The sequence below is a fragment of the Trichoderma breve genome, chromosome 2 (genome assembly GCF_028502605.1).
Source record: "Trichoderma breve strain T069 chromosome 2, whole genome shotgun sequence".
Lineage (NCBI taxonomy): Eukaryota > Fungi > Ascomycota > Sordariomycetes > Hypocreales > Hypocreaceae > Trichoderma > Trichoderma breve.
In genome coordinates this window covers 1,239,369-1,266,110 of record NC_079233.1, presented here as the reverse complement: position 1 = coordinate 1,266,110, position 26,742 = coordinate 1,239,369, and the positions used below count along the sequence as shown (strand labels likewise).

Genomic DNA, 26,742 nt, shown 5'->3' with positions numbered 1-26,742 from the left:
TCCCTTGGCAAGCATCTCGAGTTCCTCCAATGTCCTTTCGCCACCATTCTGCAGTTGCCACATAGTGATGTTGCGGCATTGCGATATCTTCTCCATGGCCATTGTTGACCATCCCCGTCTGGGCAGTAACGGTTCAATAACGATGATTCGTGAATCAAAGTTCACGATATGATGGAAAATTTTCGTTAGCGCCTCAGCCATCTCTCTGTCCGTTCGACGATGGGTGAGCCCTGATAAGAGTAGACGTTTGCTGAACGATCGATGGCTTGATCTAGGGAACGGAATTCGATTCTATTCAAAAGATCGGGGCTATTATTTTTCACACGGTCTCTCATATCATTGATTGTGTCCAGAGGCGCATGAACGTGGAATTGAAGATGAGGAAATAGCTCGGCCAATTCCCACGAACATGAACTGCGTGAGTCGAGCTGTAAGTGTAACATGTGTCAGTAGCTTGTTGCCCATACCACCGAATGAAAAGGCGAATACTATGGAATAGATGTTTACATCTACAATAAGTGCTCCTTTTCTGAGAGAGTACCAGTCAATGGTACCATGAGCCACCTCTGCCAAACAGGTTGACGGAAGACTCCGACCAGAGCTCAATAGGCTCATTAGACGAGTGTATCCATGAGTTTCTTCTGTCTGAGCTAAAAATTCGTCAAAGTCTAAATCATCATCGAAAGCAAGATTTCGAGCTGTTTTGTCGTCCTTTTCAGAGCCGAAGACCTGCCATTTTGTCGTTCTACCTACCATGTTCTCTATAGCCGGCAAAATAATGTCGCAGAAAAAGGGTAGACCGTGAATGACGTCCCCGTCTCTGGCAAGCTTCCATGAAAATCGGTTATGACAAACAGCTTTGCCGTCCACTTCATAGAAAACATGGTTTGCCATTGCTATTCGGAGCATCTGCTTGAGCTCAGAAACGGGAACATTGGCTTCGTCAGCCAAGGAGTCGTACGGCATTACATCTCGCTCTGGAATTCGATCGAATATCTTGAAATGGAGGAGCCAATTAATAGCGGATATAAACTGGACCTGCAAGTTGACATTAGCACCGGGCATAGCAAGCTCCTTCGCTTTCCTTGTGTTCCTAGGAATCATAATTGCATTCACCTGAGATATTGCGATCGCTATCATCCCGGATGGCCCAGCTGCTAGCTCAATGATCTTGAATGCTGAATCAATTAACTCTTCTTTAGCTTTGCAGACTCTACCCGGCATCCGCGGTCTTAGAATCGGAACAGACAGGTTCCGGTGGAAACCTTCAATATCAACACCCTCGTAATGGCGGTCCCAGGTCGCTGCCGCATCAGAAATCCTGTCAGCAAGCTTTTTCATCGTCATTCCAAAATCCTCCCGCACATCATATGCTGGACCCCTGGTGTTGTCCCAATCCATGACGGTGTCTGAATCCGTGTCTGAATCCGTGTCTGAATCCATAGCCTTTAGTTGCCGACGAGAAAATGATCAAATGAGAGAGTGATCAGGTGCTCCGAAAAAAAAAAATCCCTGGTATCTACGAATAGTTAGGGTAATGACAAGCTATATGTATTCAGATCGAAATTGTCACACTCATCCTGTGTCAAAGGCGACATTAGTGACTTATTGAAGAGACCTCAGTGGCCATATTCACATATTAATCTACGGGATTGTTCAATTTCAGCGACTTATTGATTTAGTACGCTTTGGCCATTTACTTGAGCCTTGGCGACAGGATTAAGCTGCTTACATACCTGCATTGGTCCCGCAGGATGCCTCACTCGGTGTTTGGATAGTGGTGACTGAGACCGTCTTGCGACTGTACGTACATATCATCGTCGATTAACTATGGGAATCCTAAATTAACTATCTAAGGCCCCAGTGTAGCTTTGGAATTCGAGTGTCCATAACAAGATGGAGAGGGAATTACCTTTTACCTACTATGCTTACATGCCCGATTTCTTGAGCAACTTATCTGCTGACTTGTATAATCTCCTGTAGCTGTCGGTACTCTGTGTTACTATCGTTACTTTTTTCCAGTATCTGCTACTATATCTATATTTGTCGAGCATCTGCTACTCTAGCCATGTTTGTCTGGTAGCTAGTAGTATACAATTAACTTGAGACACAAAGTGCTGGATAACTACTCTCCTAATTATCCTTCAATTAAAAAGATGCTGTTGCAGCATTGAATGCACAGGCTCGACACATCGCGTGCAGCAGTCGTCTCAGTTCAATTCACGCGACAGAAACGGCATCATTCATTGCAACATCTTGTGCGCCACAACTCAGCTACCCAAACGGGATAAAATATTGAACTCTAATTTAGCGCTCCCCTTATTGGCAAATTGGAGTAGAATTTGCCGCCGTGCCCGCACTGCCAGTAATTTTTTTTACTTTCTTTGCCAAATGCAACATTTCGGTCTGTAGGGTGTGTGTGAGGGGGAACATGAGAGATAGGGAATGTGTGATTACATAACGGATGGGGATGGAGCAAGTCCGCCCACACACGCCAAGCACATGCAGTGGAAATTAAAAGCAAAAAGACGGGCTGATAAAAAGGAAAAAACCTGAGTGGCCCAGTACCGGAGAATGCTGGGATCCTCTGCCCCGTGGGGTAAAATATCATCGGCCCACTCCAACTCCTCCCCCACACAGGAAACGGCAGGCCATGAGCTAGAGACAATCCATCACTGTCCATTAGACTGATAGCTCTGCCTGTAATTATTACATGTAAGAAACAGAGCAGATAAGGAAACAGAAAAAGAGACACAAGAGGCCTATCCTAATCAAATTGCCTTTGAAATGACCACTGCTCCCGGGTCTAGAGGCTCTGCCATTTGCAACTGCATCCTTTGTGCCACAGAGATTAATTACTAGTCCCCATGCCACCACGGTGGGCCAGCAAGCACGCAGATATTACTACATAGACTCAACTAGCTGGACGCCTTGTCAAGCTTGAGATCGCAGGCTTGCCGAGGCCGGCCTAGCACGCGCACCAGACCAGGCAAAATCTGCAGGCTCGGCTCAACGCTGGCTTCTCCTTAGTCGTTTGTAGTACGAAATCAATACTCGTACGCCAGGGCCAAAAGTGCCTAGCCGTGCCGCGTACTCGTACAGTACTGTCGTTGTCGTTGTGTCATATCCGGGGCTTCACCTTTTTTGCCTTTTTTCCCCCTCTCCTCTCCACGGTCGGCATCTAGCTTGTGTCTGTGGCTTGTTCTCCAGCTGCTTCCCCTCAGCTTCCCCGCTCAATCCAACCCTGGCCCTTGTACATCCCGTATCCCAAGACATTCCGGTTTACTGTACTTCTTTCTTGTCCATCAACTTGGCCGTCATTTCGCATTAGCATTAGCATTGGACATTAGCATCAGGATTGGCAGTGTCGTCCATTGTCGCTCGTCATTGCCTCGGCCACCGCTCGTTTTCTGCCGGCCAAAAAAAGCACATGTCGTTTGACAGCCCTGGGGCCGACATCCAAGCGACGCCCGGCCTTGCATTTACTATTTTTTTTTTTTTCGCTGCCATCTCCAACCCCAACGGATGACGGCACGCGACCGATGAGCCAAACACAACGCCGTTGAGCTGGTCCTTTGCCCCGATACTACGGATTACTGCACTTGGCCTGCCTCCAAATCGGGGAAGCTGTACCTTGTGCCGGCTCCACGCTGTAGCCGCCTGGGGTCCTGGTTCAATCCAAGTGTATCGCTCGCTTTGCCTGGCCGGATCAAGTCGCCGGGCTCTTTTCTTGTTCGCCTGTGCTGTGTGCTCCATCACATCTCGCCTTGCTCCTTCATCTGCAAAACAAACACCCGCGGCCAGCCGAACCTTGTTGAGCACGCCTGCGGCTCGCCTCGACTGACTTGACTCGACTCGTCTGTCTGATGAGCCAGCCTCGATTGCTGTTTGCTGCTTGTCCATTGTTGATTGGGCTCGGCCTCTCTCCCTCTCCCCAGTCGGCTACATAGTCGGTCACCTCTTTTCCTCCTCCTAGCCACTGTGGTTGCAGATAGCAGACCGAGTGCGAAACCCGGCTGACCCCACACTGCTGTTTCCTCTGGGCCGTGTCTCTCATCTCTGTCAAGGTCGGACGGATCCTGTTGATACTCTATCTGTTGTTTATTCGAGCTGCCGTCCCTTGATTGCTTCCCATTCCCCCATCCCCCACATCCTCCACCCCCAAATCCCGTCGCCGTTGTTGCTTCGTTGCTCCTTGTCACTTTACCATACCTTGACGGCCTCGCTTCTGCTCGTAATGCTCCCGCTCCAGACCATCGACGGCCCGGCCGTTCTGCCACCGCCAGACCAATCCAGTGCCCTCGCAATTGCCGAGGTGGGCGAGAATCGCAACCAGAAGCCCAAGACATTGCCTTGCAAGTACTGTAGCAAGCGCTTCAGGTCAGTCTAGCCCGCTCTGCTCCGCATCTGTCCAACTCTGCTGCTTCGTGCTGTGTTGCTCACATGACCTCTTCTCCTCGAGTTACAGACGCGTTGAACATGTCCAGAGACATGAGAGGACTCATACCAAAGAGAAGCCTTTCTCATGTGGCTGGGACCGTTGTGGGAAAACCTTTGGGCGACGGTAAGAGCAATTCGTTCCCCCCCCATGACCCTGTTTGCCCTTTTCCTTGCACCTTCAACGAATTCCCCCTCCCTCAGCCGTATGTCCGTAAGTACCTACATAACCCATGGCGTGGTTCAGCATGAGGTGATGCGATGCTGTGCCTTTTTTATGTGGTGCTTGTACCCATACGAGTACCCGCGCCTCCTCATTGCATTACATATCCCCCCTTTCCCCTCTTCCAGAGTGTCACCTCTAGCCTCACCCTAAGCTTCTTGCCTAAGCTTCAACTTTGCTATTTTGCTCGCCTTGATCCACTTTGCACTTCCCACCTCCTCGCTGCACTTACACGGTCCCCGCCTTGCGTTGGGTTATACTGACTTATATGGACATCAGCGATCTTCTCGTCCGGCACGAGAAGCTTGTTCACCTAAACGAAGGGCATAAAGATGTCTCCAGGCCAAGGAAGCTCTCTGGCACGTCCATGCACAAGCCATCTCTGTCCGATGGCCATGTCGACCTCGATGTCATGGGGATTCACAGGTTGCGGCCACCCCCTCCGCCTCCTCCTACCACAACCACACTGCTACCCCCTCAGCCATCACCGCCGCAACAGCAACAGCAGCATCAGCCCCAGGCGCCTCCACCGCCATATCATCATCACGGCTCCATGAGTTCAGATCCTGGAAGTCATCATCTTGGCCAGCAAGATCCGCAAGCAGCAGCGCGAACTGCAGCTTGCAATCTTGATCTCCTTTCCGATGCTGCGTTGGCAAGCGAGGTCAACACTATCCAGCCCTTGCTCAACGGCATGCCCCAGCAGCCTCCAACTCACGCTAGAGTCAAGAGTTATCCGGATACTATTGAGGGATATGCGGATCGTGCGAGAGCAGACCCACCAATTCTCGCAGCTGCATTTGGTCCACAGCCTCAGCAGCCAGCGTACGAGGATTACAACCTGTTCCTTGACGATTACACGACGCCGCAGCATTTCCTCCCTCCACACTTTGAGCCTGACCAGCAGATGAACTTCTTTGCTCGATCTCCGGCCGTGTTTCAACGTGGGGGCTCAAAGCCGAGTTCACAGCTTCCCTCCCGCTTCGGGTCTCTTGCGCCTGATGTGCAAGAGCCGAGCTCTCGACTGCACGAGGAGACTTCGCGTTCCCCCCTACGCATCTCGGTAGTTGACCACGGCGTCATAAAGAACCGTCTGGAAGAGTTCTCGTCTGTGCTGCCGACTGATTTCGTCTTCCCTTCTCGCTATACGCTCACCCGCTTCTTGGAGGGATACATTGGGGGCTTCCATGAGCAGCTGCCTTTTTTGCATTTGCCTACGTTGTCACCCACTGAACTCGCACCAGAGCTACTTCTTGCCATCTTGTCCGTTGGAGCACAGTACAGGTTCGAGAGTAAGAGAGGATATGCCCTCTGGTATGCAGCAAAAGCCATTGCAATGGAGCAGATACGACGAAGACATAGCTCGGAAATCCATGCCCTCCTGCCAAACGCATCATCTTATAGCCCTCACTCCACGCGGCCTTCTCCTAGCACGTCTTACCGGCATTCCTTTGCTTCAGCGCAGTCGGAGAGACCGATTACTCAAGACACGCATCGGGAGCCTTAGTAAGTATATACTCTTTTACAGTTTCTATTTTGTGCATATACTGTCTTATATAAGTTGCTAACATGTGGATTTTTAATTGCAGTTCTCCCAACACGCCCCAGTCTAGATTGGAAACAATTCAGGCCGTCTTACTCTTATTCTCTGTTGGGTTGTGGGGAGCCAAGACAATCCTAAACGAGGCATTGTCTTTGCAGAGCACCCTGGCCATCTTGATTAGAGAAGAGGGGCTTACTGAAGACATCAGCCAAGCAAGCGTCACGGATTGGGATGCTTGGATTAAGCGCGAAGGGGCCACCAGGACTAAGCTGATTGCTTACTCCTTCTTCAACCTTTGCAGTATTGCATATGACTTGCCGCCTCTGTTGGTCACGTCGGAACTCAGACTCTCTTTGCCTCTCCCTGCTAGACTTTGGAGAGCGGAGACTGCTTGGCAGTGGCAAGAGCTGCGGCAGTCTACTCCAATGGTGGAGATTACCGTTCACGAGGCCATTGCCCGGCTGTTTGGCCGGACGAACCAGGGGCTGCCAAACCATCTATCATCACTAGGCTTCTATGTGCTCATTCATGTGCTCATCCAGCACGTATATTTCTTGAAGCAAACTTCGCTAGCAGCCGGCTTGCCGTTTGAAACACAGCGCACCTTGAAGCCGGAAGATGTGGAAGAAGTCACCCAGGCGCTGCGGGTATGGCATACTACGGTCGAACAGCATCATTATCTCCTTGCCACAGGATCAGGACCCTTTGCCAGCACAGACTTTTCCCCTGGTGGCCTGTTGGCCTACAACGCGACAGCTCTTCTGCGCCTCGCGTACATTCGGCTATACAGCGATGCTCCTCCATGCAGAGAGCTGCAGACAAGAGATTCGATGCTGATGGCATCAGCCATGATTTCCACACCACTGGTGGTGCGCAGCGTGCGACTCCATGGGGCAGTGTTTCAAGCCGTCCATGCATTGTCTATGCTGGTCAAGGCCGGTGTCAACTATGTTGCGAGGACCAAATCTACAGAGTGGAGCATACAGCATTCATGTAAGTTTTCGTCCTCTTTTCTTCCCTGAGGCAATTCTACTTTGGCTGAATATGAAAACTAATGTTGTGATACCATAGTATGTAACTTTGAATGCGCCCTTCTTCTAGCCAAGTGGCTCTTGACGCTGGCGTCTCTTACACCGTCTGATGCTCCCATCAGCCTTGATGAAAGGAACCTCTTGGAAACAGTGAGGAGGATGTTGGACGAAACCGAATTCGCTGTCCCCGTCGATCCATCACTGGCTGGCGCAAATTCCAACCCTCAGATGGAAACTGCAACGACAGACCCCATGAAGTTGAGACAGCTGGCGAGTGCAGTAGTACGCCTCTGGGCTGAGACTTTCAAGGGCACGCACATCTTTGACATGATCAAGACAATGGGCGCCAGCTTGGATGGGTACGCTGATCTGGTGGACAAGCCGAGGGATCGCGTTGCCTTGGCACCAGCTACGAGCATAAATTGAGGCTAAATACGAGCCAGGGATTTGCTGGACGAATCTTGATTAGGTGTCTTGAGAGTATGACGGGTCTTCCATGACCACGTCGGGCGTTATTGGAACACAACATACCATGCTGGCGCACACTAGCGGGCGAGCAACGGCTTATAGTAAATGGGAATATGGGACATTTGATTTTGGATATGGGGGACAAAATTGCACACATTGGATGGCTTGGGCGGATTTTGGATAACCGCCGGATCCGGAACTAGGGTATGGGAGCAGGAGGAGTTTGTACATGTGTAACACGCAGTTTATTGAGCGCGAATGAAAACAATACCCTCTCCTCTATAACTCTGTAACACACTCTGCTGGCATATTGTGAATCAACAAGTGGGATCGCCAACTCGTCAGATTGCGGGGGATCTCGATAAGGGTGCTCGGGTGATGGAGAAGGGCAGCTGATGAATAGTAAGCATTTCCCTTTCTGGACACTCTGGAGCTAAGGATTACATTGAGGATGAAGCATGTACTAGCACACGAGAGAGACTTGTAGTATCACTATAGTAGTGGTAGTACTCAATCCAGTTCAATGTCGGACGACAATTAAGAGAACCGAGGGAAGATGCACACACACTAAACTGGGAATGCTGCTCCACCCGCGTCAGGATTACTCATCCCCTGGGAAACGAAGCACGACATCTTGGGTAACTTTGCTTTAAGCATCCGGGTGATGCGGTTGGATTATGACGATGGCCCAGAGTACGAGGTGTGCGTGCACCACAAAGGATGAGTTTGTTCATCCAAGGCACAGCAGAGTGTTACAGAGAGGATACACACTGCAAAGAAGCCATAGCAGCCACTCACTGTATCTCTCTCCGTCTCTGTACATAAGTAGGTGTTTTAGCATGTGAAGTGAAGTCCGGGGGGGCTTAGCCTCCATAGCCTAGAGAGCCCCAAAGTATGGAATGGGGCCCGAGCTAACATGCAAGGGAAAGGGCCATCGGAGAGTGGGGCTGCTGTCAGCGTACATGATAGACTTGCCTCGGCATAAGGCTATTTGTTCGGGAGCGGTAATCTGGGGTCCAGAAGAGGACCTGCTCCTCGTAAGACTTTCTGACGTTATAAGAAGTGCTGATTTTGTGTTGTTTTTTTCATTTGCGATTGACAAAGAAAGAAAGACAGCGTTTTTTACTTGACTTTGGGTTTGGATGCTGGAATAGAGAGACGATACACAAGACAAGACAAGGAAACAGACAGGACTTGCACAAGACATAGAACAAGAAACGCGACCTCACCTTCGACGATGCCTTTCAACACCGAGCTCACCCGCCGTCTAGGCATTCGCGGTATGTGCCTTTCTTTGCTGTTACTGTTGCCTTCATCAGCTAACTCTCTCGTCCTCCAGTCCCCGTCATCCAAGGCGGCCTCATGCACGTCGGTACCGCAGACCTCGCGTCCGCAGTCTCCAACGGCGGCGGCCTGGGCATCATCACCGCCCTCATCTCCCCCACGCCCGAAGCCCTGCGCGCCGAGATCCAGCGGTGCCGCACCCTCACCGACAAGCCCTTTGGCGTCAACCTGACCCTCCTCCCGTCCCTCCTCCCGCCCGACTACCCGGCCTACGCCCAGGCCATCATCGACGAGGGCGTCAAGATTGTCGAGACGGCCGGAAACTCGCCCGGCCCCGTGATCCGCCAGCTCAAGGCCGCGGGCATCACGGTGCTGCACAAGTGTACGACGATTCGTCATGCCCAGAGCGCGATCAAGCTGGGCGTTGACTTTTTGAGCATTGATGGGTTTGAGTGTGCGGGACATGTTGGCGAGAGCGACATTACGAATTTTATTTTGTTGAGCAGGGCGAGGCAGACGCTGAATACTCCGTTTATTGCTTCGGGAGGGTTTGCTGATGGGCAGGGACTTGCGGCGGCGCTGGTTCTGGGAGCTTGTGGTATCAACATGGGCACACGGTAAGCTTCAACCTTGCTATAAATGGATTGCTCTTGGAAACACCATCACTAACGAAATATCTGCAAAAAGTTGGGTGGCCACGGTGGAAAGTCCGGTACATGTGAATATCAAGGAGGCCATCGTCAAGGGCCAGGAGACGGACACGACGCTGTTGTTGAGACGCTGGACAAACACCACGAGGCTGTACAAGAACAAGGTTGCGACAGATGCGCTCAAGATTGAGAGGGAGAGCAAGTCAGGCGAATTCTCGGAAGTAGCGCCTTACGTCAGCGGAAAGAGAGGGAAGGAGGTGTTCATTAACGGTGACCCGGAATATGGCGTGAGTCCCCCCCCTTTCCTTCTACGTTGCTTCTTGGATCTCTTGTTGTTTCGCCTTACTGACAGCGGTGGGGATTTATAGGTCTGGACGACAGGCCAGGTCATGGGTCTTATTCACGACATCCCGACTTGCGGCGAACTGTGTGCTCGTATTGAGAAGGAGGCGGAGACTGCGCTGAGGGAGAAGCTGGCTTTGATTGTGTCTGATTCGAAGCTATAAGGGACGAAATAACGGCATGAGTTTAGTCGATAATAATGAAAGAAATACGGTTCCTTTTTTTACGAAGTCTCACCTTTGGTGCTGGCCAGAACAGCTGCTTGTTGTATTATGATATGATATCTATAGTAGTCGACATCTCAAGTTGTGCATCCAGCGTCCCGGAGATTACAGTATCATAAGATGCGGAACAAGTGTCTTTTAAAACTGACGCTTCAAATATCTGCATGTATCCATACTTTCTCTAGTATCTGCTATTATCGCTACCTTTTCTACCATCTACTACTATTCACTATTATCACTCATTCTAGGGCATCTGCTAGGTATTGTTGCTATTTCTTCTATTATCTGCTATATGACCACTATCAATTTTGAAGCGATAGTTAGCACATACTGTTATTACCATCCAGCTTTTCGTATACATTCTACGAGCTTTATTATTTTGTAATATCTTGTGATTCCTTGAGCCATTATTTTGAGTATGTTAATATCTGATATTAATTGTTTGACATTGAGAAACAGTCATCTCGCCAGTGACTTCAGCGACATCAATTCACACCATACACTGATAATTGCAACTTATCGACCTTGTCTTAACATGCTCAGACAGCTGCATGGCTCCGAGTCCCAGCATCTGTGACAGCCGCTGACAGCCGTCGACTACGCTGTCAACTTCCACTCAGTTTTATTTTCGTTTGACTCTCAGATACAATCACGCGTCCCTCTCTTCCCTCTTCAATCTTCTCCTCCCCACTCGACTTTGCTAGCTTCTTGACAATTATCGACTGACTCAAGACGATCGAAAATGTCAGCCGCAAAGACTGAGGAGAAGAAGGTCATCAAATTTGACGCGAAGGATCTCAACCTTAAGCCAGATGATCCAAGGTACAAGTTGGGAATGCATTGCCTCGGCACATATTGGTCACAGGCAATCTTACTCGAGACTCACGAACAAGAAGAAATGGTCGGATACCTGCGGAACCACGACTACTACTCGTATACCACACCCTCTGCTAGAGTTACCGCCACTACCCATAAATTATACCACGCAACCATGCGAGCGTTCGATGCCTCCGGCCTTGAAGGATTGTCGAGGCCCATTTATCTCATCTTGTCATCGTTATACATCAGGTTGCCAAGAGAATACCTCGAGTTGATTAAAGATCGTTTCGGTACCACCGATGTCATCAATCATGAGCAAGACTATTGGAAGGCGATCAGAAGGTCAGCCGCAGCCACCAATGCCGCTACGATCCGAAATAAGGACAAAGAAGACGTCGCTTCTGGTGCAGGACAACAGGTAGCCGTTCTTGACCCGGTGGGACAGGTAAAGCAGAGTGTAGCTCTCGAGGAAGCCAAACGCCCTCGAGCACTCTCTGACATTCCAGCCATCGAACCCAAACGCACACGACGAGCAGCCGACAATGGTGGTTTTGACATCGACCATGTAGTCGCTGGCGTCAAGTCGTCCCTCGCCATCCAACGCTTTGCCAACGCTGCCAAACCCGCTTCGATAGCAGCCGAAAAGCCGCGAATGACGAACTCTGACCTCTTCGAAATGAAGGAAGATGTGAAGATTGCCAAAGAAACTGCAATGAGGAACGAGGCCAAGATTGATGCAGCCAGCACCAAGATCGATGGAGTCAGCACCAAACTCGATGGCTTCATTTCCGAGATGCGTCAGTTTATGACTGCCTTCGCAAACACGGCAGGTATTCCGCTGCCAATTGAAATCGTCGACGAAAGCGACAATGATAACCACGAGTGAGGATTTTCGCCCGGATGGATGACGACATCTATGACTATTTTGGTAAACGCAAGATTCGTGCAAACATAAAGTGGGTTTTCTTTCTTCTTTCATCTTATTACTTTAGTTTTCTGACCATATTTGTGATATAGAGGACTGAGGAACGGGCTAGATGAGAAGCTTCATTCACGATATTCCAGTCTTTGGGGAACTGGTTAGCCAGATTGAGAGGGAGAAGTTGATCATGTCTGATTTAAAGTGACGAGGATGAAATGATAATGAAGATTGAGTTAAAATTAGCAGTCTTCAAAGGATTGTGCTTCTTGTTACATTATCTCAAGTTAGTGTTGACTAAAACACCCCTTTGCAACGATGTCTTTCCATCCTTTTAATATGACTGCAGTGACTATGACTGAAGTGCAGAAGGAGTGTCTTTATTCATCTAGCTCATCAAATCCTAGGTAGTTGTCCGCTACTATTTATACGTTCTCTAGCATTTACTGACTATATTTACTACGAATTAATACTTCGAATGAATACCAGATTTGATACCCCTGGCAGCTGTGATCTGTTGTCACCCTTTATACCACCACCCCTTCAATTTTACCTACAGTTAATGCATACTCACATGACTTGTTACTTATTAACTTCTCCAATTTCTCCTTAAACGTTTTTCTCCTCTTTCTCTTCTTTACTTCTCAGAGTGTCTCACGCTTCTTTTCCAAAAAAAAAAAAAAAAAAAAAACCGCCACAAAATTGGAGAAGCTGTTGCCGAGAACACTGCGATGGAGACGACCAATGACGAAGACTTGGCAAACTTGATGTTTCTGGACCCTCTCGAACACATGGAGGACATACCATTCGAGGGCGGCGATGACAGCTCCTACATAGATGAAGACGAATCTATCACCGAATATACCACCGAAGAAGAGGATCCCGAAGAGGACTTCTCTGAAGAGGAGATAATCCCAATCCCCCCAAAAGCAGAAGGAAAACGCGTTGCGTCTCCGATGCTCCCTGGCGATCAGCCTCTTAACAAGCGTCCGCGACAATCCACTGCTGAAGAAGATTTCGACATTGCCAGGGTGGTGGGGGCTATAGAACAAAACGCAATGAAGATGAGCCACAAGGCGATACTCTGGGAGGAGTACGAGAATAGTCTGAGAATTTTGATCGAGAAGGTGTACAACATGAAATTTGAAGCTCGCGAAGAAGAAGATAAGAAGAATAAGAAATTCAGGAAGGAGACGAGAAAGAACTGGGAGGAAGAGAAGAAGCGCTGGAATGAGATGAGAGAACATTGGGAGAAGGATAAAAAACACCGGGAGGAGGAGAAGAAGCATCGGGAAGAAATGCGGAAGTTCATGGTCGCAATCTCTAAAGCCTTTGGTGTGACAGCGTAGGTCGGGAACAAGTAAATTTTCGCAAGACGGGAAACTGTTGTATGGCTGAGGGCTTGGGATCCATGGATACAGATTATTGGAGTTTGGTTACAGTACTGGCAGGTCTTATATCATGAGGGTATTTTGACGAAGAAGATATTGCCAATATCTATTAGCAGTAATTAACTGCCTAGTCAACTCATAATCTACAGAGGTTCAAACCTTACTATACTTTTTTAAGAGAGCAGCTATGCTGTAGTCTAAGCTTGCTAGATATCTAACGTTGACTGATATAAGAAAAGAATATTCATACTAGAAGCATGCAGCATAAAAGCATAGTTCATTCGTTCAAAAGCTTTCTATGAGTTGTTAACTTCGACGCAGGCGTAACACCTGTCTATGCATGTAGCGATACTATACTAGAAGAGAGTAGCGATACTAGAAGAGAATAGCGATACTAGAAGAAAGTACAATTTAGGGACAAGGATAGGGAGACGGCAAAGAATACAGGGATGAGATGCTGATATCATGAAGAAATGACCGAAAAAATTGGGCAAACCACAAAGAAACCTTAGCGACGAGGACATGGCTTCATTTGGGGATTTGGGCGTTTGTATAGGAAACTGGAGTTGGCTTATGATATTGATGGGAGGCGACTATCGAGTAAGTGGCCTGTATCTTACAGGTCAGACTTTTATATTAAAGTCGAAGAATCCGGATCATATTCCTGATTTTGATCTTCTGGAGTTATCGTGGAATCTTCTTCGTATGGCTGCAATATGTGGCGCTTCTGGAGAGCCAGAAGAATTACCAGATGATGACGATCACGAGGAAGCCTATAGCGACGTCGAGATCAAGTCAACCCTTTCAGACGAGAATAACCATAACTCGACATCTACCAGTGGAGAGCAGAGGTCAATTATGAGGTCGAGATGGAGAACGATATCTATGCTGAGGTTGATAAAGATAGACAGCTTCATGATGATGTTCAAGGCGTGAAGTCTTGGGGACGAAAACATACATTAGTTTCTGGCGAGGGGGTTTGGGGTTTGCGAATATAGGACATTGGTGTTCGGTGACAGTACTAGCAGGCAATCGATCATGATATCGGGAGGATACTAGGGAATCATGGATGCAGGACATTGGGGTTCGGTTATGGTACAAGGTAGTCTTGCCATTCGTCCTATTCATGTCACCACACAGGATACAAATAGTTTAGAAGAGTTCATCAAAGAAACCATTTCCTGCCTCATACATTGCCATTTATCGCGATATCCCGTGATGCTTTTCTTTACCTAACTAACTTCAAAACCCGTGTATGGCCCATCTATTATTATCCAATCACCGACAACAAAAAGACTTCAGCATCAGCCAGCCATCACCGACGCCAAATCTCCTCAAACCATTCACCGCCTCGCAGACATTACCAAGGCTCCATCGCCATCAAGTTCATCCTCTGCTCCTCCGACTAGTCACCAACGCCGGATCCAAACGCCTTCCTTGCTCCCTCTTATACTCCGTCTCCCCCTCCGGAATCCTCCACCGCTCATAGTAATACAGCTCCGGCATCCTCGTCTGCGTCTGTTCCTCCAACTGCGCCTCTCCATCACGAAGGCCAACACCCGTCTCTATCAACGACGCTCTTCCCTCAGGATCGATAGCCTGCCATCCTTCCGGCGATGACCTGCGAGCGACCACCAAGTCTACGTCTTCAGCCATGGAATACGTCGCCTCTACCACAGCTCCTCTGACACCGCAGTAGAACGACGTCGACAAGTCGGACGCCTTGGCCAAGGAATGGACTCTGTCCATGGATGTGCTGTAGATGTGCATGACTGCGTCTGGTCGCCAGCTATCTTGTCGTGATAGATGGTGCCATGTGCATGCACGACCAGATGAGGAATCGCACTCCTCAACCGGGTTGATTTGAAGCCCATCGACTTCGTTGATGGCTCCGTACTGGTGGGGTCGTCCAGGGAGAGGCGTGTTTGCAGAACAAGGCATGGCATTAGTGTGATGGTAAGGCTTTGGGAAGCGAAAGTCGAAGAATCGAAGATCGGGGCTGCAGTTGTTGCCAGCTACAAATCGTTCGGATCCGTATACTAGCAATGAACTACTGGTCTGATACGGCTGGAAGCCATCACGATACAGGACATCGTGGGCTGAAGGAGTTCGTAAATCTGATAGCCTATTACCACGTACTCGAGTTAGTTACATGAAAGGGGCTCTGGGTTTAAAGATGTTGTCATCTCTCATCTTACCTATGGCTTCCATCGTCCCAGGCGCTGAGCAGCAGATTATCATTCATCCTTGTAACCGGCTGTATAGCACGAACTGTCGTCTTCTCAGCCGATCTCTTGGAATCCGCCGAAGCATTGCCACTCATCCTGGAACTCATTGCTGCATTGAAAAACTCGATTCCACTGGGCCTCATCTTGGCCCATCTCAATGGCTCGGTGCTGCCACCAATGCTACAAGCAATGACATCGTTGGCCATGAACTTGGCGCTTCGAAGAAGCGAAACCTCGTCGACAGAGCCATCTTTGGCCACGTCGTAGTAGAGAACAGGTTTCAGTGTTGCTTCTTCAGTATCGGACAGGTTGTATAGCGTCAAGACGGAGCTCCTGCAGCTCGCTAGCAACTTGGCGTCAGACTCCCACTCGGTCCACGAAATTGCCCTCTGTCCAGGAGACTTTCGGCTTAGGGGCACTCCGGATGGATTGTTAGCGTCGTGTGAAGGAACAAAACTCTGAGATGCGTCCGACAGTGTCTCATCCCCAACAGACAAGAGCTGAAGACTTCCATCAGCCCTTCCAACAACCACCTCTGGGACCTGCTGGCGCTGAATGAGGCTAATTGCCGTAACGTCCCCCGTCCCGGCCGCATATCCAGTCTCACGGCCTCCCAACTTGCTCCAGCTATCCGAATCCTTGCTGCTCACGCCCTTTCGCCGAAGAATCAAGTTCTCTCCCGCGCCACACGCCAGCAGCTCCTCCTGCGTAGCCGCGACCGTCGTAGCATCAATGACCGAGTGAAAGTTAACAGACTGTCTGCTCCTGGGAAACTCCCTCCTCTTGGTCCGCGCCGGCGGCTTTTCTCCATACACCGTCAGATAGAACCCACGACTGTCCCAGCACCGGTCGAGATACGTCAAGCGGTCTGCCACGGCGTTCCATCCCGTTAAAGCACCTAACGGGATGTTGATGGAAGGGAATTTGGCCCTCACGAAGCTGCGCCACCCGCTCTGGTTGATGACGGCATGGGCATGTCGCGATGCGCTCGCCAGATGAGCCACATCGCGGGCCGTGTCCAGATGCTGGACAATGTCGAGGATGAGATCGTCTGGGAGACTCCCCAGCGATGCCACGTCCATTATGATTACTGTTCAAGCAGTCTCATAGAGAGTTGAGGTCTATGTTTTTGGTAAATGCAGAAAAGCAAGAAGAAAAGAAGAAGGGATTTGCCGCGTAATTATCATCTACTGCATCTTTATGGTCGTTCATTCGTTAATCAGCTTCAATTTCAATTTCCATTGCCTCATGGACGCATTTTACAGCCCTTGCAGCGATGATGATTCATCCACTAAAACTTACTAAGACTTGACGGTGGCGCAACAACTTGTATCCAAAACGTGGCAGCCACAGTCTGACTCACGCCCAGGCTTCTATTCTCTCCAGGCTATGCAGATTCTCAAGCCAAAACCCCCATTATGACTGGTTCAGAGAGGGAGGGAGAGAGTCATGAGGATCATGAGGAGAGATGCATGACTTTGACCAGAGGAGAGGCTGCCTGCAAGGCATAGATTAGTACCTAGTATATGCCTCTAGCGGGTTGGGTCGCCTCAGTAAGCACGGTATACTGCCTAAATTGAAGACACCAGAACCAGCCATCATCGCATCATACTGTACTTTTATACGGTGTAGATCAAGTAAATATCTGAGCAGCAAAGATACATATGTAATTGTTGGGTCTACATAACATTTTATGAGTAAGATCTAAAGGTCAAAAGTTCTTGTTCACGATGGAATATTCTCACTCAATTACTTCTTTCTAGCGTTCATACCTATATACCACGCATCATCTCACAACTCACTACATGCTTCACTCTCACACACAGGGCAAATCATATATGTACCCCAAGTCTCATAACCTCCTGCTATACTATATATCAAAACCTATCTACAGCCCATAATCATCATCGCCAACCCGTATACTTATGCATATGCTGAAAAGAAAATCCACATTGGTGGTTTGCTTCCCTCCCCCCCTTCTATCACTCTTGGATCGGAAATGAACAACCACCTCGGCCAAACCATTTCCAACGCCAACATCAAAAAGAACGCCTAAAAGTATGGTTTTCCAACGTGTCTCGTTGCAAAGGTATCACCAAAAAATGGAACCCCCCTTCAGACACCTTCCCCCTTCCTCATACAAAGGAAAATAAAACAAAATAATCACATTAACAGATACAATGCACGCGCAGCTTTTTCGGCCGCAGCGACATGCCAGGGTCGCACATCTGCTTCCCTATCAACCACTCCACGGGCCCGGGCCAGAGTGCCCAATCCTCTAAAGTATCCCAGCATCTCCCTGAAAAGGGGTTCGTGCACTCGAGGCATGGCTTCAGTGTACACCAGATTCACTTCCATCAGGATAGGAGCATCTTCCACTTTGATTCCTGTCCGCTTGATGAGATAGCCACTGATCAATGCGGGATGTACTTCCAGAATGCTCGTAGAGTTGCTGAGCCGGTGGCCGGCAATAGCTCCCCAGGTCTGATCAGTGACATCAGTCAAAATGGCATCCAGGTCCGCATCGGCAGCGCCAGCATTAGAAGCACCACCGTCACCAGAAGGGGTAGCGACTGCCATGCCTTCGCGAGCGGGAGTCGCAGGAGTTGGAGGTTCTGGAGAAAACGCGCTTGGTAGCGGTGTAGATGCTGGTGTGTGAAGAGCAGCCGAGGGAGGCGCGAGCTTCACCACCGGCGGTAAAAGCTGAAGCGATGGGTTCGTATCGACCGTGAGCAAAGCAACCGTTACCTTGGCGTTGATCTCGGTGCGGGCCAAGTCAACCCAAAAGTCCATCTCGTGCTGCGGCATTGGCCCGCACTTGGTGATGATGACTCTCCAAAGGACTTTCCAGGCAGATATTAACTCAAGAGTAGTCTCCCATATCTCATTGGCAATCTCGTTCATGTTGCGAGATGGCTGCTTCCCCTTTCTCCCCATGCAATAAGAAGCCGTGGCTTGCTGGTTCCCCCTATCGTCCGTCCATGCCGCAGTAATCCATCGCTCGTCGACGCTCTGGGCATATGCCACGTGAATGCAAGAGTTCTCGCGAATAAGCGATGCTGACGGATTAGTAGTCAACTTAAAATCAATGATCCGTGGTAAAAGCTGCTCGAGTCTAATGGCCGGGGCAGGCATTGGTCCTCCAAAAAGAGTACAGCGATCGTACGTCTCGATGCAGAGCCTGACCAGGTCTGAAGTTGGAGTGACGACCAAGGCCGAGGGGGAGGACAGAAGATCTGCCGAAACTAGCTGCAAAACGAGTTCATTCTGCGGAGGCTCCTTTCGGGTTGCCAAAATCTTTTGGTACGTTTCAAAGAATCGCTGAAACGCTGTGCAAGATTCAATGATGGTCCCAGGATTGTCCGGCGAGTAGACAAAATAAATAACAAAGTTGGTCTCAGTAATTGCGAGGTTGGTGAATATCCCACGCAGCACTTCCATACTTTCAATCATGGCCGATCCATGTCCCGTCACAGTGGCGTCGGGAGAAGTAGTAATCCGATCAATCTCATATGGCAAAAGTCCTGCTTCCATATCCGAACCAAGAGGCATGACTTCAAACGTGCCCAACTTTAAAAACTCATAAACACTTTTGATACGGTCCAGAAAGGTCTGGACGTTGTCTCCCATTCCAGGCCATCCAGGATAGACGCAGAGTGCATTAATGTTTTTACTGCCAGAGGAGGGAGAGAGGCCCAAGCTCTCCCAAAATGAAACCGCCGACGGCAGAACAGATAGCTTTGTGTCTGCCCTTTGGACTTCCAAATGTGGGCTAGGAATCTGATAAAGGTTGCTTGGCCGCATAGCTTCGGGGTTTCCTTCTCGGCCGGGTATCTGCCGCGGCTGGAACTGGCTCAGAAGCGGTATGTCTTGAATATCCAACAAGCCTTTCAAGCGCATAGGCATGGTGTCTCCAAAAAACTGCGCCATAATATCTTCCAGTGTATGAAAGGCGTCCCGACTGTGAGTTAATAATTCTTGACGCTTTTGGCTGGCCGACAAAGTGGGTGCTTCGAAATCCGAGGCTCTAAAGATATCCAGCCCACCGGTCGCTGCTTGTTCAGTCACAATCTGCGCAATCTGGACCAAATCGTCGTCATTCAAGGCCATATCCAACAACAAGGGTTCTGGATCTGAGAACAACGCAGAGAGGGGCACTCCTGTCATGTCAGACTTGGATAGCCGCGGTAGCTCCATGGCTAGCTGATGATCGGGCTCTTCAATGTCGCAATCTCTTAGTGAGGTGATTTGAGACAAGATATCGTCATCTGCGTTTAATATCCTAATGCTGGCCTTGTGTGGAGAGCCAGGCTCGTCTGACGTGTAGCTGGAGTCGTCTTGGTCCGATTCAGCGCTACTATCCTCTCCTGATATCGATCCGTCCAGTTTCATTGGGCTAGTCGTCGACATTTGCGGCTCCAGTGCGGAATATTGCTTGGCTATAGTGCTTCGAGTAACGGGCCGATCCCTCTGCCTCTTGCTGAGCTTGCCATGCCGTTTCAGATAATCGGTTTCGGGCACGGCCCGAAGATCAATGCTTGGCCTTTCCATCTTTTCCACTTTTGAAAGAGCACTCAGGTCGAACAGCCCTCCTTGCTCATATTTTTTGTTAATCATAGGCAACGCTGGGTCAAAGTCGAGGCTCTCAAAGATCTTGGCCTTTCTCAACGTGGGCTGAGAAGCCGAGGTGGAATCATATTTTGGCATTTTAAGAGATGCCTTGACACGTTTAAACACCGCATGGGGGTCAAAAGGGCTAGACTCGCGCTTTGCAGGCGTTACCCGTATATCTCCCCGACTGCGACGGGCTGGGTCTTCATTCTGGCTTCTAGCATGCTTCAGCTCAGGTTTGGCAAACACTACCCTCTCTGACTGAGGAGGAGGGAGCGGAGGGGGAAGTAGAGGAGTAGAAGTTGGTGGCGGCAGAGAAGGAATAGGGGCTGGAGCGGGAGCGGGAGTCGCAGCCTGGGCCGGAGTTGGGGCTGAGGGGGTGGCAGGAGGATGAAGAGGCAACGATGTAGGCGTTGGTGCCAGAGGGAGCGGCGTGGTCTCGACAGGAATTACAGTCTCTTCAACGGCTTGGGGTGGAGGAGGGAGTGCCATTTCTGAGCTAGACATGTCAGCCATGGGAAGATCGGCATCCATGTCGTCTGGCTTCTCGTCAAAGAAGTTAAAATCGGCCTCAGTAATGTCATTGTCGTCAAACATATCACCTCCTATTTCCCCCCCAAAGACGGTCTCGCCATCACCAAGAACATTGCTATCGCTCCGGTGTCTCTTGGAATCTGCAAACTCAGGAGATTGGTCGACGCTGTCTCCCCCAGTTGGTTCATTCTGGACAACAGCATCCGCTTCCGTGATGACTGGGGCGGATAATGGGTTACCTGGACTGGAAAGAGTGCCATCAATGGACGGAGTCACACCGTTCGGCTGATGAACTCCATCTGGTGGCGTCGGGTACATAATACCAGCTGTGGCCGTATTGGGACGCTGTAAGGCCACGGGTGATAGACCGCTGGGCTTGGGTGTTGTCTTTGACTCCGTGTTTTGTGGTTGGGGATCCTTGGGGAGATTGGCCGCACGCTCCAAGGCTCGTTTGGCTCTCTCTTCTCTTTCTGTAATAGAGGCATGCCATCCCTTGGCATTACCAAGTGGATCATGACTTTCTTCGTGGCCGCTCAGTACGGTGTCTACTACGCGGCTGGTAGATGATGCGTCGACGTTCTTCTTGCGGAAACATAGACGCCTTGGCCATGGCAGCGTGAATGAAGAGCTTGCACTGGAGGATCGTTGGTCGCCCCTAGTATCTGGATTCTTCGGTTTGGGGACCAAGAGATTCACCCAAAGACAGCCCCCTAGCGTCGAGGCAGCTATGCCTCGGAAATTCAAGAATCGTAAGCAAGCCTGTTTCCACAACGACTCTTGTCCGTCAAGTCCACCACGGAAATTAAAAAACTGTGTCATGGGTGTCTGAGCTAAACTCGTCAAGCCGCCGTCGCCAGGAACAAAATTCTGAGTAGCAGTCATGATGCCAAAAGGAGCAGCAAGAACAGAATAGCCAGAGGGGGCCAGACTCGAGGGAACAGTATCATCTAGTGATAATATCCCTCTACACTTCGTCAGAGCCAGGCTTATCATCAATGCTCCCGTTGTCGTCAAATACGCCCTGAAAGTGCCCAGTATCTGTGGCCTTCCGATGGCAACTCCATGTGGTTGTGCATCGTATGCCGTCGGAGAGAGTATAACAGTCCTGTAGTTGAGAGGAACTGCCCCAACTCGGCGACAGAATGTGGTAGATATCGTCAACAGGACAGACGCAATGAATTTTTCGTAGAGTGCTCTCTGTGCTGTTGATGTCGTCTTGGACTTTTCGGCCTTTGGGTCCGGGTCTTGCGTGATGGGTGCGGTGGTCTGCAAAGGTGATGAGAGAGTTGGACGGTGGGCCTGTTCCAGAGCAGAAGCAGTTGACAGGAGGCTCGTTGGCGTGCCACTGGATTGAAGGCCCTGAGATCGAGGCTTTTGTATTATCGGAGGCTCTATAACACCGTGTTCTCTCAAAGCTAAGCCATGCCCGGTCACATCGGGCGGCAGCTCAAGGCTGTCGCCCAAATCATCCGAATTTTCATCTTTGGGGAGAAATTGAAAGTGCCACAGAGCCTTTTTGGTCGCATCGTATAAAACGATGTGTCCCTTTTCCCTTAGTGAGTTTTCAATCTCAAGAGCGACCGAGGCGAAGTTTTGCGACAGATTGGATGACGGTTCGTACAAACGATAAGCGATCGACGAGACATTATTCTAGGACCCGGGGTCAGCCGAAGAGGGGAGAACCATCAAGCAAGGGACCAGGCTCACAATTAACAATGTATTAGTTTCATATTCCCCAGTATCCATATCGACTGCTTGTAAGATAATCGGCTCGTGGCAGCCGGTGACAGCGCAGTTTGCCGTCGTCGACACGAAGCCACGGCGTCCTTGGCTGTCTCGCGCAAACGGTCGGACCGAAGGCCGGGCAGAAGAGCTGTGCTGCAACTGGTCGAGTTCAAGAAGCCCTGATTAGGAGGATAAGCGATTCTGATGCTCTGTGCTGCCCGAGCTCCATCTCAACGAGGGTCTTTGCCGATCGATGAGGCTGTCGAGGAGCGTCGCCCCGATAGGCGCGCGAGCTCGAGGAACCAGGTTGGTTATAGAGTCACGAGGCGTCCGAAGCACGGGGATTAAGGGGAAGGCAGAGTCTTCAGGAGCACATCAGCCACATGCCTAATATTGCCAGCATGTGCAGCCTCAGGCCATGGGGCAGTCGAGCAAGAGAGGAGATGATGATCAAGCAACGTTGAAAATGCACCGCATCGCGGAACTGACAGGGCTCGGAACGTCTCCAGGGAGTCCGAAGCGTGCTGGATCCAGCGCGTGGCGGCGATTGGCTGGCCAGCGCTCGGTCAGGCGAATCCATACAAAGCATAGTGCTTGTGTGGGGGCGGCTCACCGGTCACCGACGTGGGGCTGGAATTTTTCTTCACCTTGATTTTTCTGGTAGCCCGCAAAATTGTCTGGCATTGGAATCTTTGTCTCTGCTTTTGCGACTGCAGATATTTTCAGCCGAAATCCCAACGAGGGAGACCTGATACTCTGCACCCGCCATGAAGCTCTCCAATCCGGGGACAGTCCCCGTCTATACAATTTCGGGCGCATCTACTGCGCGTCCCCTTCCAGATTGGCTGGCTCGCCGTCGGAAGCGCAGTCTGAAGAACGATGTCGAGTACCAGAATCGCGTTGAGCTTCTGCAAGACTTTGAGTTTGAGGAAGCCAGTCAGTGTGTCCGAATCAGTGAGGATGGCGAATGGGTTATGAGCACGGGTACATACAAACCCCAGCTGCATGTACACAACCTCCCACAACTCTCTCTTTCATTCACAAGACACACGACCTCGCTCAACGAGACTTTTGTCCTGCTTTCTACCGACTACTCAAAATCCCTACACCTCCAGAATGACCGAAAACTCGAATTCCATACCCCCATGGGCTGCCACTATGAGGCGCGCATTCCCAGATACGGTCGAGATCTTGTATACGATCGGCAATCCACCGAGGCCCTCATTCCCGCCGTTGGAATCGACGCTGACGGCAAGGGAGAGGTTTTCCGCATGAACCTTGAGCTTGGACGGTTTATGAAGTCATATCAGGTTGAAGTTGGAGGAGATGATGAACTGGGCGGCGGTCTACAAGGAGGCATCAACGTTGGCAGCGTGAACTGCGCTGCCATCGCCGAGGATACCCACAACCTGCTTGCATTTGGTACATCAATAGGCACAGTAGAGTTTTGGGATCCCCGATCAAGAGGACGGGTTGCGCTGCTTGCCGGCCACGATGGCGGCGTCACAGCACTGGACTTTCACTCGTCCGGCCTGTCGCTGGCCACTGGCAGCTCAACTGGCATGATCCAGCTATTCGATCTCCGTCGCCCTACTCCCTTACTCAAGAAGGACCACGGCTATGGCTTCGCCGTGAAGAAGTTGATTCACATGACAACAGCCTCACAAGAGAAGAAGGTTCTGTCGGCCGATAAGCGCATCATTAAAATCTGGGACGAGTTGACGGGAGACCCATGGACATCAGTTGAGCCCGTGGTTGACATCAACGACGTGGCTTGGTGCAAGAATACTGGCATGCTGCTGACGGCAAATGAAGGCAAGCAGCAGCACGCATTCTTCATCCCACAGCTCGGCGCCGCTCCCAAATGGTGTTCCTTCTTGGACAACATGGTAGAAGAGATGGCGGAAGAAGTCCGCACCGAGACTTACGACAACTACAAGTTCTTGACCCTACCAGAGCTGAAGCAGCTCAGTCTAGCACACTTGATTGGGAAAACCAACCTGCTGCGACCATATATGCACGGATACTTTGTGGCTTCCAAGTTGTACGAGCAGGCCAGACTCATCGCGAACCCTTACGCATTCGAGGACGAGAGACAGAAGCGCGTCAAGGAGAGGGTTGAGAAGGAACGTTCTAGCCGCATTAGAGGCACGAAGAAGGTCAAGGTCAACCAGAGACTTGTCGACAAACTTCTCAAGAGGCAGGAGAACAGAAGCCAGGTTGATACTGATGCCGGTCTTTTGGGAGATACTCGATTCAACCAGCTGTTCGAAGACGAAGACTTTGCGGTGGATGAGGCCAGTGGTGAATTCAAGGCTCTCAACCCTAGCACAGCGGTTCAGCAAGCTCTGGAGGCCAAGCATGGAACGACTAAATACCAAGGCAAGGACTCTGATGAAGAGTCTAGTGATGATGAGCCCATCTCTAAGCCTAAAGATGATGTGGTGATGAAGGTATCATCAACGCAAAACGAAGGCCGACAACTGAAGGATTCCGCACTGGGTTCAAGACAGCAGAAGTCTACACGCATCAACAAATCACAGAGTGGCGAGATTCGTGGAGAGAGACAAGTCACATTTGTGCCAGAGTCAAGGAAGAAGAAGCAGCAAGAGGAAGAGGAAGAAGCTGCTCCTCCGCAAAGACGTTCCAACAAGGGCAGGCGAAGCGCCAGCTCAAACACATTTAGAAAGATGTGATACCCATAAACATTTGAAATACCAAGAAGAAGAAAAGCAAAAGGATATATGTATATACATTCGGACACCCATGAGCGATATCATAATTTCATCCATAAAAAGCACACAAAAGCAAAAACTCGCCATTAGTCGTTCCTAATCGATGCCTTTACGCCTTTACTACCCATTCGCACCCACATCCAAGCACATTCGTCATCGTTACTTTCCACCAGACTTTTGTGAGATGGATTTACTCTCGCTGCGAGCCAGGCCCTTCTCCAAATCTTCAGGTCGAAGTCGAGGGGTTGGAGGCACTTCTTCGAGCTTGGTTCGTCCACGTCGGTTGGAGCGCGTTGAACCTTTGACAGAGCGGGGGAATTCAGATCGCCTGGGAGTAAGAGCGGTAGCAACCTTTTTCGTTGATCTTCTAATGGTCTCCTTGATGGTCCATTCACGCTTCTTGGCAATGAAGAAGAGAGTAGCGGTTGTTACTAGAGGGTGTCAGCATACTGGGAAATGAACTGGTTGAGGGCCTGCGGATTTTGCTTACTGCCGATCAGGATGACAACCACAACAACGATGATGATGGCCACCAGGGCTCCGGTTGAGAGGGTAATGGAATTGGCAGAGCTGTCGCCCGCGGCACCGGCGTCGGTTCCGTCTTGCGCAGTGATGCTGCCGGATTGGCCCTGCCACGAATCGTCCGTGGCCAGAGGGAAATATGCAGAAGTCTGCGACATGGTGGTATGCTTTGATTGGGTTTCGGCGTCTTTACTCGTATGCGTATGTATGTATTTAGTAATGGATGTCAATACACAGCCAGGCGGCTTGTTTGAAGAGTCGAAATATCGTACGAGATATCTCCAAATGGGCAGTCAGCAGAATAAGAATAAAACCAACAACAATACAAAAGCTCAACCGCCGGATCGGAAATAACTGCGCCATAGCCCACCCTTTATTGCAACAAGCCCTTTCTTTGTCCCTCGCCTGCTCCTCTCCATCCTGCCCGCGACAAGTGCCTGCATACAAATGCCGGCCAAGGCCCATGTATCAGTAGACGCCCTGGGCATCTCGTCGGCCCCGTTTTGGCGTGGCCCTGGGCTAGTTTCTTTGTGACGCCTGTGCCTGGATATGACCGAATGTTGGTAGTGCGCCCTCATGATTGGCCTCGTCTCACCCAACAAGCGCCGACGCCAACGGCGTATGCAGGGGCCTCAGCCAATGAGGTGTACAGGATGCAACTTTGTCGTCCTGTGCATCACTTCAGCGAGCCAAACAGCTAAAGCATCACTGCGCGCCCGCAGATTCTGTCTGTGACGGTTCCGTGACGACGTGAGACTAAATGATCCTATTTTTGTGACTGGGGAGAGCTGGTGCATCGCGCTTATTGCGATTTGAGAAGGCCTAAAGTGCATCACTGTGATATTGGTGATGGACGATGGCATTTCCGATTTTGGAGGGGCAGGTCCACGCAGCCTTGGAGTCGGCCATTCGCATTGCAGATTCGGTAATGTAGGGGCTTGAGACGGTGAAGCTTTGTTTAATGCACAAGTGAAGGATTGGATGGAAGAAGCGTGGTTTCTAACTGCCATGAGGATACGCGAGGCGGACACTTTGATGTCATTACTCGCAGCGTCT

The 26,742-nt window shown here is 50.2% G+C and overlaps 9 protein-coding genes across 9 annotated transcripts; 5 read left to right on the top strand and 4 right to left on the bottom strand.

Annotated features, from left to right (window-relative positions):
- Window positions 1-336: 336 nt before the first annotated feature.
- T069G_02648 (uncharacterized protein) lies at window positions 337-1,443 on the bottom strand (the record flags this gene model as incomplete). The annotated part of the gene is made up of 1 exon (XM_056169858.1): window positions 337-1,443. One exon carries the CDS (start codon window positions 1,441-1,443, stop codon window positions 337-339), a length of 1,107 nt encoding a protein of 368 aa, XP_056030750.1.
- A 2,794-nt stretch (window positions 1,444-4,237) lies between these two features.
- Window positions 4,238-7,660, top strand: T069G_02647 (fungal specific transcription factor domain-containing protein; the record flags this gene model as incomplete). The annotated part of the gene is made up of 7 exons (XM_056169857.1): window positions 4,238-4,380; window positions 4,469-4,564; window positions 4,940-6,166; window positions 6,250-6,310; window positions 6,362-7,196; window positions 7,275-7,423; window positions 7,463-7,660. 7 exons carry the CDS (start codon window positions 4,238-4,240, stop codon window positions 7,658-7,660), a joined length of 2,709 nt encoding a protein of 902 aa, XP_056030749.1.
- A 1,279-nt stretch (window positions 7,661-8,939) lies between these two features.
- On the top strand, window positions 8,940-10,142 carry T069G_02646 (nitronate monooxygenase domain-containing protein; the record flags this gene model as incomplete). Its single annotated transcript, XM_056169856.1, has 4 exons — window positions 8,940-8,982; window positions 9,042-9,603; window positions 9,674-9,923; window positions 10,005-10,142. The coding sequence occupies 4 exons, from the start codon at window positions 8,940-8,942 to the stop codon at window positions 10,140-10,142; spliced, it is 993 nt and encodes a 330-aa protein (XP_056030748.1).
- An 802-nt stretch (window positions 10,143-10,944) lies between these two features.
- Window positions 10,945-11,907, top strand: T069G_02645 (uncharacterized protein; the record flags this gene model as incomplete). Its single annotated transcript, XM_056169855.1, has 1 exon — window positions 10,945-11,907. The coding sequence occupies one exon, from the start codon at window positions 10,945-10,947 to the stop codon at window positions 11,905-11,907; it is 963 nt and encodes a 320-aa protein (XP_056030747.1).
- Window positions 11,908-12,671: 764 nt separating this feature from the next.
- Window positions 12,672-13,289, top strand: T069G_02644 (uncharacterized protein; the record flags this gene model as incomplete). The annotated part of the gene is made up of 1 exon (XM_056169854.1): window positions 12,672-13,289. One exon carries the CDS (start codon window positions 12,672-12,674, stop codon window positions 13,287-13,289), a length of 618 nt encoding a protein of 205 aa, XP_056030746.1.
- A 1,428-nt stretch (window positions 13,290-14,717) lies between these two features.
- Window positions 14,718-16,641, bottom strand: T069G_02643 (uncharacterized protein; the record flags this gene model as incomplete). The annotated part of the gene is made up of 2 exons (XM_056169853.1): window positions 14,718-15,456; window positions 15,530-16,641. The coding sequence occupies 2 exons, from the start codon at window positions 16,639-16,641 to the stop codon at window positions 14,718-14,720; spliced, it is 1,851 nt and encodes a 616-aa protein (XP_056030745.1).
- A 1,081-nt stretch (window positions 16,642-17,722) lies between these two features.
- Window positions 17,723-22,450, bottom strand: T069G_02642 (uncharacterized protein; the record flags this gene model as incomplete). The annotated part of the gene is made up of 5 exons (XM_056169852.1): window positions 17,723-18,262; window positions 18,308-20,943; window positions 20,983-21,174; window positions 21,223-22,354; window positions 22,412-22,450. The coding sequence occupies 5 exons, from the start codon at window positions 22,448-22,450 to the stop codon at window positions 17,723-17,725; spliced, it is 4,539 nt and encodes a 1,512-aa protein (XP_056030744.1).
- A 746-nt stretch (window positions 22,451-23,196) lies between these two features.
- Window positions 23,197-25,125, top strand: T069G_02641 (uncharacterized protein; the record flags this gene model as incomplete). Its single annotated transcript, XM_056169851.1, has 1 exon — window positions 23,197-25,125. One exon carries the CDS (start codon window positions 23,197-23,199, stop codon window positions 25,123-25,125), a length of 1,929 nt encoding a protein of 642 aa, XP_056030743.1.
- Window positions 25,126-25,323: 198 nt separating this feature from the next.
- Window positions 25,324-25,844, bottom strand: T069G_02640 (uncharacterized protein; the record flags this gene model as incomplete). Its single annotated transcript, XM_056169850.1, has 2 exons — window positions 25,324-25,595; window positions 25,655-25,844. The coding sequence occupies 2 exons, from the start codon at window positions 25,842-25,844 to the stop codon at window positions 25,324-25,326; spliced, it is 462 nt and encodes a 153-aa protein (XP_056030742.1).
- Between the last annotated feature and the right edge of the window lie 898 nt (window positions 25,845-26,742).